This window comes from Notechis scutatus, chromosome 2, assembly GCF_049901735.1.
Source record: "Notechis scutatus isolate UNSWTSFEM ecotype Mainland chromosome 2, rNotScu1.2, whole genome shotgun sequence".
Classification (NCBI taxonomy): domain Eukaryota; kingdom Metazoa; phylum Chordata; class Lepidosauria; order Squamata; family Elapidae; genus Notechis; species Notechis scutatus.
The window spans coordinates 265,490,851-265,506,596 of NC_142010.1; the positions used below are offsets into that span (position 1 = coordinate 265,490,851).

Genomic DNA, 15,746 nt, shown 5'->3' on the forward strand with positions numbered 1-15,746 from the left:
AGTGGGTACCACTTCAGTGGGCAGCTTAATGGGGACGTGAAAGAAGCCCCCCCCCCATTGGGTGTCCACCAGGCAATGGTGATGTCACAGTTGAAATCCTTTCAATGTTGAAGTGCTTCAGCACTGCCCAACATTGACAATAGTAGTAGTAAGTAGCAGCAGCAGCAGTAGTAGTAGCAGATTCTTAAATTGCCAGCGATGACCTACCATTTCTGGAGACACTGAAAGTTCCCTCCATCGATGGTAAATAATAATATTTATTTATTTATCGAGATGATAATCTCAGTCTTCCCAAGCAATCAATTCCTGTGCATTGACCCCTTCCCTAAGTGACCAAGATGCCCACATGAACTGTTGGAGACCCACCCAACAGGCCCACGTCTTCCGAGACTCACTAAAGAAACCCAACTCTCGACGGAGTAGATGGCTTCTGTTCTCCGTATACTCATTCCTCTACCCTATGAAAAGAACGTTGGCTTCTACTTTTTGGCAGTGGCACATGGGTCTCCTTAGAGCTGCTGCTGCTGTGTTGCAGAGTCTTAGTTCAGTTACCGAACCACCCACCGAATCCGGTTGGGAAAACGAGACGGCAAACACTGTTGTTGATATGCTTAGAACTTTTATTAGGGGAGGGTCTGGGCTAAAAAATAAATGAAATTTCTGAAACCTTCATTGAGGTGAGGAGGGGGAGTTTTCTGGCACCCGCACCCTTCAGTCTTGGAGCCCCTCTTGAGAGGGGAGGAAGAACGTGACCGTGGAAGGCAGGAGGGCGTCCTGGCCGAGTCAAAACCCTGGCCAAGGAAAGGGAGCTCAACAGATTGGCAGACACCGTTTGGGGAGAAGCTGGACAGTCCAAGAACTGGCTACCGAAAACAAAAACTGGAAGATGGGAGTGAAGGGAGACTTAATAACCCTTAGCTTATTTCTTTCATTGTCCCCCAAGAAAAGTGCAAGGTTGCAATTTATAACTAAGCTGCCCACAACTGTTCAACCTTCCGGCTGGCGGGAATGAGGCCAAATGAGCGTCAAAATTATATTTTAAAAAAAGAAACTGGGAACAGATTTAAAAACTACTTTTTCTCGAGTCTCTGACTGCTTGCCTGAGCAAAGTAGTATTTTAAAAGTCAGAAAAGGCTTTCCGGGGTCCAATATATATATATATATATATATACATATATATATATACATGTATTTTAAAAAGTGGCACACTCTTGTCCTTCAGACGAGCACTAAAATCCTCCAAACTATACAAAAAAAAAGAGAGAGAGAGAAGCTGCCAGAGGGCCCGAAGGGGGAGCCAGTTTGCTTAAGCCCTCCTGATCGGGAAGAGAAATCAAAAACAGTCAGTCTTCAGAAACATGCGGGAACCACGGTTAGGCTCTACTACCTTTACAAATACATACATAAATATTTTACACAAAACAGCCAATCGGGAAGAGTCGCGGACGAGGGGAGTGAGTGGCTGCCAATTCTTCCCACGGGGTGTCTGAGCCGTGCCCTCCCAGGAAGAGCGGGGGGGGGGAATCTCTTCCCTCCGCAGTCGACGGTCTCCGGTGGAGGGTGGGAGCCCGAGAAGGACCTGGGCTACTTCGGGTTGTCTTCCTATCCTCCGCGCCAGAGCTTAGTTCGTCCAGTATGGAGATGTCCCGTAGGTGGTTTTTGTAGCCTGAGGTTTCTGCTGCAGGACACTTGGTTGGTTGCGCTGGATGGATCCACCCTACAGCGGAAGGGAGGGAAAAGGTATTATTTAGAATATATTTAAGGCAGCAGACATCTCCTCTGGCCGGTTGTATAAATCAAATATTAAAGGTAAAAGGTTCCCCTCCTTGCACATCCGTGCTAGTCGTTCCCGGCTCTAGGGGGCAGTGCTCATCTCCGTTACGAAGCTGAAGAGCCAGTGCTGTCCGAAGACGTCTCCGTGGTCATGTGGCCGGCATGACTGGACGCCGAAGGCACACGGGACGCTGTTCCCTTCCCACCAAAGGGGGTCCCTATTTTTCTACTTGCAGTTTTTACATGCTTTCAAACTGCTAGGTTGGCAGAAGCTGCTGGGACAAGGAACAGGAGCTCACTCCGTGATGCGGCGCTGGGGATTCGAACCGCCGAACTGCCAACCTTTCTGATTGACAAGCTCAGTGTCTTAGCCCCTGAGCCACCGTGTCCCCAAATAAAGGCCTAGAAACAGTATATAAAACTTGTTGGATCCATGTGTTCCCCAACTGCCCTATGGACTGATGCTCTCTCTCTCTCACACACACACACACACACACACGCACACTTCCTGTTTCCTATGATGCCCCAGGTTGATTCCAGGAGTTTAGGAGGTTGCAGGATGTCCCAAAAGTGCTTTTTCCAAAAGGCAAGTCCTCTTTCTTGGGTTTTGCTTCCCATCCAAGATGACAAAAACTTGTTTCTGCTGCTTTGTGAGGCCACACTGGGAATACTGCATCCAATTTTGGTCACCACTTTATAAAAAATATGTTGACGCTCTAGAAAAAGTGCAGAGAAGAGCAACTGAGATGATTAGGGGACTGGAGACTAAAACACATGAAGAACGATTACAGGAACTGGGCCTGGCTAGTCTAGGGAAGAGAAGCACCAGGGGAGACAGGAGGGCAGTCTTCCAATATTTGAGGGGCTGCCACAGGGAGGAGGAGGAAGGGGGTCAAGCTATTTTCCAAGGCACCGTTGAAGGCCAGACAAGAAACAATGGATGGAAACTGACCAAGGAGAGGTTCAACCTGGAAATAAGGAGGAATTTTCTGACAGGGAGAATGATCCACCAATGGAACAGAAATTGCCCTCGGAAGTTGTGGGAGCTTCATCCCTGGAGGCTTTCAAGAAGAGACTGGACTGCCCTCTGTCAGAAATGGTGTAGGGTCTCCTGCTTGAGCAGGGGGTTGGACTAGAAGACCTCTAAGGTCCCTTCCAACTCTGTTATTCTGAAGAAGCTTCATCAGTTCTGAAATATTTTCACATCAAAGCCCAAGAAAATCCAGTTGCCTTTTGGAGAAAGAACCTCTGGGACAACCGTAGCCTGGATGATGGAGACGCTTTTCAATCCAGGCGGAGGGCTCCTCCTGCGCCCTTAAAAGGGGCACCCTGAAACTTATCCCAATTTTTCCTCTGGGTTTAAACCACGGTGGGGAAGGTGGCTGTTCTCACGGAAGACCTCCCCTCAGCACCAGAATTCCTGGAGCAACGGTTGAGTAGCCTACATGACTGAAGACCTAAGCAGGGCCGACAGGTGTGGGGGGAGGGGCTTCACAGGCCTTCCTCTCTGTTTTGGAGATGGAGAGCGGATGGGTGCAGAGAGCTAAGAACCGATAGGATGATTTTAACAGACGGCCTTGCAAGTATTTCCTGAGCAAAATAAAAAAAATTCATAATTTCCTCCTAAATACTAAATGTGGAATTTTTTTCTAAAGTGACGGTTCTTTACTCCCTCCGTCAGGCCTGCCGCAACTAGGCAAGGGTATGCAGTACAGGCAAGTCCTCGACTTACAACACTTCATTGAGTGACCGCTGGAAGTTACAATAAAGTGACTTAATGAGCGTTTTTCACACTTACAACCGCTGCAGCATCCTCATGGTCATGTGATTGACAGTCAGGTGCTGGACAACTGATTGACATTTCACACAGTTGAAATCACCCGTTTTGGGTCATCACCCAGGGTGGCACAGTGGTCAGAGAGCAGGATTGCAGGCTACTTCTGCTGCCTGCCGGCTGCCTGCAATTTGGCAGTTCGAATCTCACCAGGCTCCAGGTGGACTCAGCCTTCCGTCCTTCTCAGGTGGGTCAAATGAGGACCCAGATTGTTGGGGGCCAGAGGTTGACCAGGTAAACCGCTTAGAGAGGGGCTGTAAAAGCACCGTGAAGCGGTATATAAGTCTAAGGGCTATTGCTGTTCCTTCCTTATCTTCTTTCCTTATCTTCCTTCCATCCATATTTTTCCTTCCTTCCTTCCTTCCTTCCCTTCACTTTCCTTTCCTCCCTCCCTCCCTCCCAGTGGTTAGAATGCAATATTGCAGGCTAATTTTGCCCACTGCCAACAGTTCAATCCTGACTGACTGGCTCAAGGTTAACTCAGCCTTCCCTCCTTCCGAGGTGGGTAAAACAAGGACTTCTTCCATCCTATTTCCTTCCTTCCTTCCTTCCTTCCTTCCTTCCTTCCTTCCTTCCTTCCTTCCTTTTCCTTTCCTTTCCTTTCCTTTCCTTTCCTTCTTTCCTTTCCTTTCCTTCCTTCTTCTGCTGCCTGCTGGCTGCCTGCAACGTGATTGACAGTCAGGTGCTGGACAACTGATTCACATTACACACAGTTGAAATCACCCGTTTTGGGTCATCACCCAGGGTGGCACAGTGGTCAGAGAGCAGGATTGCAGGCTACTTCTGCTGCCTGCCGGCTGCCTGCAATTTGGCAGTTCGAATCTCACCAGGCTCCAGGTGGACTCAGCCTTCCGTCCTTCTCAGGTGGGTCAAATGAGGACCCAGATTGTTGGGTGCCAGAAGTTGACCAGGTAAACCGCTTAGAGAGGGGCTGTAAAAGCACCGTGAAGCGGTATATAAGTCTAAGGGCTATTGCTGTTCCTTCCTTATCTTCCTTCCATCCATATTTTTCCTTCCTTCCTTCCCTTCCTTCCTTTCCTTTCCTCCCTCCCTCCCTCCCAGTGGTTAGAATGCAATATTGCAGACTAATTTTGCCCACTGCCAACAGTTCAATCCTGACAGACTGGCTCAAGGTTGACTCAGCCTTCCCTCCTTCCGAGGTGGGTAAAACGAGGACTTCTTCCATCCTATTTCCTTCCTTTCTTCCTTCTTCCTTCCTTCCTTCCTTCCTTCCTTCCTTCCTTCCTTCCTTCCTTCCTTCCTTTCCTTTCCTTTCCTTTCCTTTCCTTTCCCTTTCCTTTCCTTTCCTTTCCTTCCTTCTTCTGCTGCTTGCTGGCTGCCTGCAACGTGATTGACAGTCAGGTGCTGGACAACTGATTCACATTTCACACAGCTGAAATCACCCGTTTTGGGTCATCACCCAGGGTGGCACAGTGGTCAGAGAGCAGGATTGCAGGCTGCTTCTGCTGCCTGCCGGCTGCCTGCAATTTAGCAGTTCGAATCTCACCAGGCTCAAGGTTGACTAGCTTTCCATCCCTCCAGGGTGGGTCAAATGAGGACCCAGATTGTTGGGGGCAGAGGCTGACTCTGTAAACCGCTTAGAGAGGGGCTGGAAAAGCACTGTGAAGCAGGATAGAAGTCTAAGGGCCTCTGGCTATTGCTATTTTGACCAGAAAGAAAACCAGGGTTAGAAAAGTCCCCGACTAAGAGGGATCCAGCCACTCACCTGCCCGTCCTGCTGAAGATGATGGTGCAGCACCTGGGAATGTGGCTGTTGGTGCGCAGGCAAGATATGAAGGAAGGGCGCCGGAGCGTAACCAGCAGCAGCCCCGGGGTTCAGAGGCCCCGTGGAGCTGAGGGCCGAGGGCAGGTTGAAGGGGGGAGGGGTCCCGGCATGGAATCCCTGCTTGTCAAAAGTCTGGAAAAAGGAGAGACGGGAATGAAAATGGAAAGAGGCACCCTTTAAAAGTCCAGGGTGGAGAGGAGGGTAGAGAAGCATCATCTGTCGCAGAGCCGTTGGAAGGCCAGAAGGTGGCTGAAGAGCAGGATGTCAGGGTTCCGGCAGTGACCCCCCAATTAAATCACGAGTCTCGAGCCAAACTTCCAAAACTTCTAAAGGATTTATTGGGAGTTAACATGCCGGCACTGCCTGGGTGTAGCCGACTCTGAGGCACATCATTCATGGTCACCCTTGGACCTGGTTTTCCCTCCAGCCCCCTGGGTGTATCATAATTCATATTCTCCAATGGGACACCTCCATAGCCCAGAGTCATCAATCAGGCTCTCCAGTTAGAACTTTGCCTGGCAGAAACTTCAGTCACCTAGTTACTATCTTTGAAAAACTATTTATGGAATGCGCTTTCAATTTCCAAGCTGCCGCATTGCTCTTTCAAACCCCTTTCCCCCCTCCCTTTCTGTTGGCAACTCTAAGAAGACAATAGAAATATTTTATGAGTTGACACCTTTTACATTGGCTTTCTTGACAGCTGGACAGGACCACTAAGCCTTCATTTATTTATAATTTTTCTCCCAAATCCATGCTGCTGTCAGGGTTCCAGCAGTTACCCTATTTAAATCAAGAGTCTCGAGCCAAACTTCAAAAGGATTTATTGGGAGTTAACATGCCGGCACTGCCTGGGTGTACCCGACTCTGAGGCACATCATTCATTGTCACCCTTGACCCTGGTTTTTGCTCACCCCCCTGGGTGTATCATAATTCATATTCTCCAATGGGACATGTCCATAGCCCAGAGTCATCAATCATGCTCTCCGGTTAGATATTTGCGTGGCAGAAACTATCTTTGAAAACATTTATGGAATGCAGCTGCCTTCCCTGCTCGATCCAAGGGCACGGAGAGCAGAGCAGAAGCAAGCTCAAAGGGAGGTCTGCAAGGCTGCTGGCGAGGAGGCCGCCTCTCCTCGCAAGGACCACCCGGCGTGGAACACTGGACTTATGGAGAAGCCAGGGAGGAGTTTGTCTTTGTTGGGAACTGTTGTTTGCTTTGGCTTACACTCCCCCAGCTTTGACTCACACTATTGCCTGTGGCCTTTGTCCCTGGACTCTGGGCCTTTCCTCCTTGAGCTTGCATTTGCTTTGGACTCTGCCTTTGCAAAATTGGTCCGTTGCTTATTAGCTTTGGTTTGTGGGACTGTGGGAAGCTGCCTTCAGGGAAGGGTGGGGTGTTGTAGGGATGTTTATTATGAAACAACCAAGTTTGACTGAAGGCAGGACAAGAAGCAACGGATGGAAATTAATCAAGGAGAGAAGCAACCTGGAATTGGGGAGAAATTTCCGGGCATTGAGGACAATTAATCAGTGGAAGAGCTTCCCTCCAGAGGCTGTGGCTGCTCCATCACCGGAAGTTGTTAAGAAGAGACTGGACAACCATTGGTCTGAAATGGGATAGGGTTTCCTGCCCGAGCAGAGAGTTGGACTAGAAGACCTCCAAGTCCCTTCCAACTCTGTCTATTCTACTCTACTCTACTCTACAAAGCCCCTGAAGGCAGGACAAGGAACAATGGATGGAAGCTGATCAAGGACAGAAGCAACCTGGAATTAAGGAGAAACTTCCTAACAGTGAGAACAATTAACCTGTGGAACAGCTTGCCACCAGAAGTTGTGGATGCTCCATCACTGAAGGTTTTTAAGGAGAGACTGGACAGCCACTTGTGTCAAATTGTATAGGGTCTCCTGCTTGAGCAGAGGGTTGGACTAGAAGTCCTCCAAGGTCCCCTTCCAGCTCTGTAATTCTAAATTTAACAGAGCAATAAAGGATTCTACTGAGGCCGGCCTCTACGTAAGTTACCTGGGTCGTAACATTTGCAGGGCAGGGCAGGATACATCACTACCTGGTTCTTGGCTTACAAACTCTTTAAGAGAGTGAGATGGGATGTTAAAATGCCACCAGGACAACGTGGGGTCCAAAATATGAAGATGGTGATGACAACAATGCCAAGAAAATGCAGGTGGAGCTTCAGTGATGCTGCTCTGTAGCTGCCATCTTGATGTTTTGGACCACGCTCTCCTTGGGAGCATCCCTGGTGAGGAAGCTGAACACTAAATCAGTCTGGAAACAAAGGTGCTGAACTCACCTGAGCTTTGTTGTAGACAGAGCCACTAATGTCAGGCATACCTGTGTTACTTGAGCTCACAGAAACACCTTGGTGAGAAAGAGAGAGAGAGAGAGAGAGAGAGAGTTGTGTTAGCCATGCAAGCAGCCAGGGGGTGAGAGCATTTCCTATGACTGGACCTCCACAACTTCAAAAGGTGATGGGCAACCGTGTCCTTTGGACCTTAAGTGCTCAGACACCTTCCAAGTGCAGCTTCCTTTCGAGTGGAAGAGCCACATGGGTCACAGAGTGAAGCAGAGTTGATGCTCCCTTCATGCCTTAAGAAAACAAATTCCATTTTTCTTTCGGAGGAGAACAAACTGGGATTTTAAATGTATTACTCCTGCAGTTGTTACCCTGCTTTTTCCTATCCGCAGAGCACTAAAATCCATAGAGAATGAATGAATGAATGAATGAATGAATGAATGAATGAATGAATGAAATGAAATGAAATGAACCAACGACAATATAAACATTCAAAGTGTGGCAGAATGTCAGTTCTTAAAACAGTGGCCGTTCCCTCCACACTGGTGGAAGTCCATATTTGCACCACCCGCTGTTTGTTTTATTATATATTATATTTTATTTGACTTGGGTGCCACCCAACAGCATCAAAGCAAAATAACTCTCAAAATATGACCTAAAACAAGAAGCGACCAATGAAGTGAGTTAAAGCCAGGCAGAACCGTCTCCAGCACCCTCCAGAATGTCATCAGGACAGGGGCTGTCAAATCTCAGACCCAACTAGGGACCATCCTCAGTGTTGGAAGGGAGAGGGGCTTCGCTCTCTGTTAATCCGCAGGTGGCTTGTCTGGGTTGGTGGGAGGGGTCTTGCTGATTTCCTTGACTGGGCTGTTCTTTGCTGATTGATGGACCATCTGAGTTTGAAATTCCTTGATTGGGTACCTGGAACACTTCCCCCCAACACTGGCAGGGCAAGCCGCTCACGTAAAAACAAAGAGCCCCTCTCTCTTCTAGCACTGGGTGAAGTTACCTAGTTGGGTCATGAAACGTCTTGAAGAAAACAGCCAAGTTTTGAGAGTCCCAAGGACCCCACAGTCCTCCTTCTCCTCCTCCTCCTCCAATTCCTTGCAAAACCTGCTTCCTTCTAACACCAATGAGGTTACCTAGTTGGGTCATGAAATGTCTGCAAGAAAACAGCCAAGCCCAGAGAGCCCCAAGGACCCCACAGTCCTCCTCCTCCTCCCTGCTCTCCACAAACCCCACTCCTTTGTAGCACTGATGATGTTCTCCAGTTGAGTCATGAAACGTCCACCAGAAAACCACCAAGCTCAGAGAGCACCAAGGATCCCACAGTCCTCTTCTCCCTCCTCCATAATCCCCATTCCCTTCTAGCACTGATGGTGTTCTCTAGTTGGGTCATGAAACGTCTGCAAGAAAACCATCAGGCTCAGAGAGCACCAAGGACTCCACAGTCCTCCTCTTCTCCCTCCTCCTCTCCCTCCTCCTCCTCCATAATCCCCATTCCCTTCTAGCACTGATGATGTTCTCTAGTTGGGTCATGAAACGTCTGCAAGAAAACCACTAGGCTCAGAGAGCACCAAGGACACCACAGTTCACCCCTGAGCTCCAAATCTTCTCCTTTGTTAGAAAGAGAGCACCCCCTATATTACCTTTCCCTGCTCCACCTCCAGCTGACTTGTTTTGTGCTTGAGTGGCAGCAACATACGGCCCTTTGCTGTAGTCTCCAGCCACTGTCCCCTGGGTGAGGTCATCATAACCTGAAGGAGGGGAGGAGGAAGGAGAAAGGCCATCTTCATGGTTACTGTCATGATTGCAATTGCCCACCAAGCATCGCAGCCCAAAAGTGTAGGCGCTTCCAAAATTTACATTCCTTGGGTATAAATGATAACAACTACGATTATCTTCATACCCATCTTGAAAACTCAACATGGAACAGAAGTAAGAGAGTATCAATTCAATGAAATAGACAAAAAAGGGCAGAAGGAAACCTAGGTGGCTCAACTCTAAAGGACAAATAGGCTGAAAAACAGCTTCTATCCCAGAGGAGTAAAAATATTGAATTCTACTGTGTAGTGCAATATTAATGCAATCAGGTGTTTTAAATACAATTGTATAGAATGTGAAGGAAGGGTGTTTGCGTTTTATTTTTAGAGTTATAACGTACACAGAAGGTGGCATTTAATTTTGTTGTACGAGGTGCAATGACGAATCTGCATACAGATAGGAGGTTATACAACTTGCCTTGTGGTGTAACTGGAACAATCTGGAGCTGAACACACTCAAACTCATAGAAATGGTAGTAGATTTTAGAAGAAACCCTCCCACACCACCACCTCTTACAATATTAGACAACACAGTATCAACAGTGGAGACCTTCAAATTTCTAAGTTCTATCATATCACATGACCTAAAATGGACACCTAATATCAAAAATGTCATCAAAAAAGCACAAATGTTCTGTATATAATGTTTATATAATGTTCTTTATGCCCCAACTCAGAAAGCTCAAACTGCCCAAGGAGCTGCTGATCCAGTTCTACAGAGGAATGATTGAGTCCGTCATCTGCACCCCTATCACTGCCTGGTTTGGTTCTGAAACCCAACAGGACAGACACGGACTTCAGAGCATAATTAGGACTGCAGAAAAAACAATTGCTACCAACCTGCCTTCCATGGAGGACCTGTATACTGCATGAGTCAAAAAAGGGGCTGTGGAAATATCTACAGACCCCTCACATCCCGGACATAAACTGTTTCAACTCCTTCCCCCAAAACAACGCTATAGAGCACTGCACACCAGAACAACTAGACACAAGGACAGTTTTTTCCCCGAACGCCATCACTCTGCTAAACAAATAATTCCCTCAACACTGTTCAACTATTACAAAGTCTGCACTACTATTACTGTTAATCTTCTCATCACTCCTAATCATCCATACCCTCCCACTTGTGACTGTAGGACTGTAACTTTGTCGCTTGTATATTTACGATTTATATGGACTGTTTCCTACTGTGATTTGATGGCTTATTGTACCCTATGACTATCGTTAAGTGTTGTACCTGATGATTCTTGATGAATGTATCTTTTCTTTTATGTACACTGAGAGCATTTGCACAGAGACAAATTCCTTGTGTGTCCAATCACGCTTGGCCAATAAAGAATTCTATTCTTCCTTTCTCTTTCTTTCTTTCTTTCTTTCTTTCTTTCTTTCTTTCTTTCTTTCTTTCTTTCTTTCTCCCTTTCTTTCTTTCTTTCTTTCTCTTTTTTTCTATCTATATATCATCTATCTATATCTATCTGATTTGATTGCTTATTGTACCCTATGACTATCATTAAGTGTTGTATCTGATGATTCTGGACTCTCAACAAATGTACCTTTTCTTTTATGTACGCTGAGAGCATTTGCACCAAGACAAATTCCTTGTGTGTCTAATCCCACTTGGCCAATAAAGAATTCTATTCTATTCTATTCTATTCTATTCTATTCTATTCTATTCTATTCTATTCTATTCTATTCTATTATTCTATTCTATTCTATTCTATCCTATCCTATCCTATTCTATTCTATTCTTTCTATCCATCCATCTGATTTGATTGCTTTTTTAAAAACAAACTTTATTGATTATACAACTAAAATGTCAAACAAACACATGCACAACACACAGAAAAAAAAGAAAAAGGAAAAAAACAATTAAAAATCTAGCAATTCTATTATCAACAGTCTATGGTTCCTTGTTTGTTATCAATATTGGTGACATATTTACAAATACATCTTATTGCGAGTATATAATTACTACCTCTTTTACATTTTACAGTGTTTACTAATATATTTTCTATTTTTGTTCTATCTAGTCATACCAGCATTCCCAGCTTTTGTAATATTCCGATGTTTCTTTTTCCTTAAGTGCTAAGGTTAACTTATCCATCTCTGCACAGGCTGTTATTTTCTGAATGACCATTTCCTCTGTTGGAGTGTCTGCTTCTTTCCAACACTGTGCAAAAGTTATTCTGGCTGCAGTAAGAATGTGCAGTATTATATATTTGACTTCTTAAGAAATTTGTCTATTAAATTTCCCCAGTAAGAAGAATTCTGGTTTTAATTCAATTTGCTCCACCGTTATTTCCTCTAACCATTTTTTTTATTCTGTGCCAGTATCTTTGGGCTTCAGTGCAGGACCACCACATGTGAAAGAATGTTCCGTGTTTCTTTTTACATTTCCAGCAATTCGGATTCATGTTAGGAGACATCTTCGCTATTCTCGAGGGCAAGAGATGCCATCTATAAAACATTTTATAGGCATTTTCTTTATATGTTGCTGATTTTGTGATTTTATTATTCCTTGTCTAGACCTTTTCCCATTCTAATAATGTAATGCTACGTCCTATGTTTCTACTCCAAGCTATCATGTTGCTTTTGACTACTTCCTCTTCTAATTCTATCTCTAATAAATAACTATAACATTTAGTTATATTTTTTTATTTGGGCCTAATAGGATTTTATCTAATTGTTGTGGCTTAGCATAAATTCCAAAAATTTTCTTATCCTGACTGTATCTATTTTGAATTTGCAAGTAAGCCCACCGGTCTACTTGTAGCCCTTGTTCTTGGAGATCTTGCCATGATTTTAAAGTTCCTTGCGCATCAAGAAGGTCTTTGTATTTTTATCATTTTGTTAAGATCTCAATTATTTGGATGTATCATCGCCTCCATCATTGAGATCCAGCTTGGGATTTTTAAATAATGTTTATTTTATTTTATTCCAATTAACCAATAAGGAGTCTCTAATTATATATGTCTGTGGAAATAATTCTGTTTGGTTTTTCCGGTGTCCCATAAAAATGCATGCCATCCCCTCTGTAGGTCGTGGCCTTCTAGGAATAAGATTCTTTTATTCGACAAATTTACCCACTCTTTCAACCAAAGTAAGGAGGCTGCGCTATAGTATAGTTCCCAATTTGGGAGTGCCATAACCCCCCTGCTCTTCATATCTTGCATTGCCTTTAGATTTATCCTCGGTTTTTTTCCAAATAAATTTGGTGGTTATCTTGTTAAGTTCCACAAAGTAATTTTTATGTATTTTTATTGGTATTGTTTGGAATAAGTAAATACATTTGGGCAGAATGTTTATTTTTATAGTGGCAATCCTCCCTAGTAAGGAGATTTGCAATTTGACCCATATCTCTAAATCTTTTTTGACTTGTTGTAATAGTTTATTATAACTATTTTCCATTAAGGTTTTGCATTGAGCTGTCAGCCAAATTCCTAAGTATTTAACTATTTTTACTATTTGTAATCCCATTATCCTTTCCAATTTTAATTTCTGTTTTTCTGCTAAATTTTTAGTTATTAATTTTGTTTTTTCCCTATTGATTTTAAGTCCTGCAACTTTCCCAAATTGATCTAACTCTTTCAATAGTTCTTGACCTGTTTCAATTGGTTCCTCCATGAAAAAAAACCATATCATCCGCAAATGACTGGAGTTTATATTCTTCTTTCTTAATTTTTATTCCTTTTATTCCTGGGTTCTGTCTAATTCGTGTAAGCAATGTTTCCAAAGATAATATGAAGAGCAGGGGAGATAGTGGACATTCCTGCCTAACTTCTTTCTCTATTTTTATTGAGCGCGTGTACTCTCCATTAATTACAATATTCGCCTTTTGTGAGTCATAAATTGTAGTCACCATGTTTTCAAATTTAGTGCCTAAATTCATATTGTAAATTTGTTGGATTAGGAATTGCCAGTTTAGGTTGTCAAAGGCCTTCTGTGCATCCAAGAATACAAGGGCTATTTGTTTTTCCGGATGGGCTTCGTAGTATTCCAAAACATTTAGCACTATTCTTAAATTATTCCTAATTTGTCTATTGGGAAGGAATCCGTTTTGATCTTTATGTATATTCATTCAATATTTGCAATATTCATTCAATATTTTTTTAATCTATTTGCTATAATTGTGGTAAATATTTTATAATCAGTATTTAACAGGGAAATTGGTCAGTAATTTTGTATAAGTCATAATCGGATCGACGATATCAGTGTCTCCTTCCATGAATCCGGCATTGTTGCTGCAAGTAGGACCTCATTATATACTTCCACCATGAGAGGTCCTATTTGTTCTCCTATTTTCTTATAAAGTTCCCCTGGTATCCCATCAGGTCCTGGGGTTTTATTGTTCTTTTGGTTTTCTATTGCTGTTTTTAACTCGGCCCACATAATGTCTCTAGTTAACATTTCCTTCATCTCCTCCCCGATAGTTTATCATGTCCTCGTTTACCTCCTTCTTTTTATATAGATCTTCAAAAAATTTACATGAAATTTCTTTTTTCTGTTCTATTCCCTGTTGGGCATCCCCGTTTTCATCTATTAGTTGGAAGATCAATCTTTTTTGTTTTTCTTTTTTAAGTTTATAGGCCAACCACCTTCCTGGTTTATTGGCCTGTTCAAAAAATATCTGTCTAGCTGTATCCAACTTTGAAACCATTCCTTCTTGTTCGATTAAATTTAATTTATGTTTAGTTATTATCATCTGATTTTTCAATTTACAATCTTTTGGGGTGTTTTGTAGCTGAATTTCTAATTCTTTGATTCTCTGTTCCAATTTATTTTGTTGGGCATATTTTTCTTTATTTCTCTTAGCGGTGTATGATATCGTTGTGCCTCTTATTATTGCCTTCATTGTATCCCAAATATTCTGTTTCGTAGTTGCCTCATTGTTATTTTCTTTTAAGAAATAGTCTAATTCCTCCTTAAGTCTATTCATAAATTCTTTCTCTTTAATTAGCTGTGTATTTAAAGTCCACCTTTTCCTTGGTTTCTTCCTACCTTTCCACAATATCTGAATCGGATTGTGATCTGCTCATTCGCCTGGTAAAATTTCAGTCTCTTTTAATTCATTTACTAGCTCACCATTCATCCACACCATATCAATTCGTGTCCATGACTGATGAGGATTAGAGTAAAATGTAAATTGCTTTTTCTCAGGGTTTAATTTCCTCCACGTCTATCAGATTTAGTTCAATCATCATTTCCTCACATGTTTTCGGTAGTTCTCTTTTTTCTTCTCCCCCCCCCCCATTACTGTGATCTTTCTGATGGTCCACAATAGCATTGAAATTCCCCAAGATACAAATATTCCTTTTCTCTAATTCCACTATATTCCCATGTAATTGTTTAAAGAATTCCTTTTGGTTATCGTTAGAAGCATAAATTGCCACTAATAGAATTGGAGTTGATTTAATCCAAATTTGTAACACCAGAATTCTTCCATTGGGGTCTGTCCAAATTAAGTCTGCTTTCATGTCGTCCTTCATGTATACTGCTATCCCTTTCTTTTTCCTAAAATCTCCTGGCGACGTATACAAATTCCCTAGCTTGGGGCATTCTAGATATTTTTCTTCTTCCTTCCTTATATGAGTTTCCTGTAAACATATTATGTCTGCATTTTGTTTAATTAGTTTGGTTAGCATTCTTTTCCTTTTTATCCTAGAGTTTAGGCCATTTATGTTAATTGATAATATTTTCTTTTCTTTGTCCATCACCTAATTGACTCTTGCACTTTTTTCTTGTAATTACTCCTGTCTCTCTTTGTAGCTGATTGTGCATCTTTGGTTATTCTCTCTCTTGATGTTGTATATTTTTCGAGTTCCTATTATTCCCATCTCTATTCTTTTGATACTCTTGGTCGTCTTGCGAATTTGTTTCTAGTTCGTCTCTACTACTCGATTCTTCAGGGCCTACCAATCATTCATAGAATTCTTGGGCTTTTTCCACGGAGTCTACTTTAATTTTTCTTTCTTCCCATGTGATTAACATCCCCTCTGGAATTAGCCATCTGAATATGATACCTTTTTGGTTTAATTGGTTTGCCAAGAATTTATAATCTTGCCTGTGCTCTCTCACTCTTCTTGGGATTTGTTTAAGCACCAAGATTTCTTTTCCTTTATATGTAATTGTTTCTTCTCTAGAAATTTTATATATAACATCCCAAACTTTTCTTCTGGCAAATCTCACGTGGACCTCTTTTCGATATTTATGTCGTCTTGCGT

The 15,746-nt window shown here is 43.1% G+C and overlaps 1 protein-coding gene across 2 annotated transcripts in view; it reads right to left on the reverse strand.

Moving 5' to 3' along the window:
- Positions 1-600: 600 nt before the first annotated feature.
- The window catches only part of UBAP2 (ubiquitin associated protein 2), a 147,856-nt gene continuing 132,710 nt past the window's right edge, over positions 601-15,746 (reverse strand). For both annotated transcript variants that reach the window (XM_087958714.1, XM_087958713.1), the window contains exons 25-28: positions 9,352-9,459; positions 7,700-7,767; positions 5,334-5,525; positions 601-1,717 (exon numbers count right to left, since the gene is read on the reverse strand). In XM_087958714.1, the coding sequence (XP_087814840.1) occupies positions 1,622-1,717; positions 5,334-5,525; positions 7,700-7,767; positions 9,352-9,459 (464 nt within the window). In that variant the 3' untranslated portion in view covers positions 601-1,621. The remainder of the gene's footprint in view (positions 1,718-5,333; positions 5,526-7,699; positions 7,768-9,351; positions 9,460-15,746) is intronic.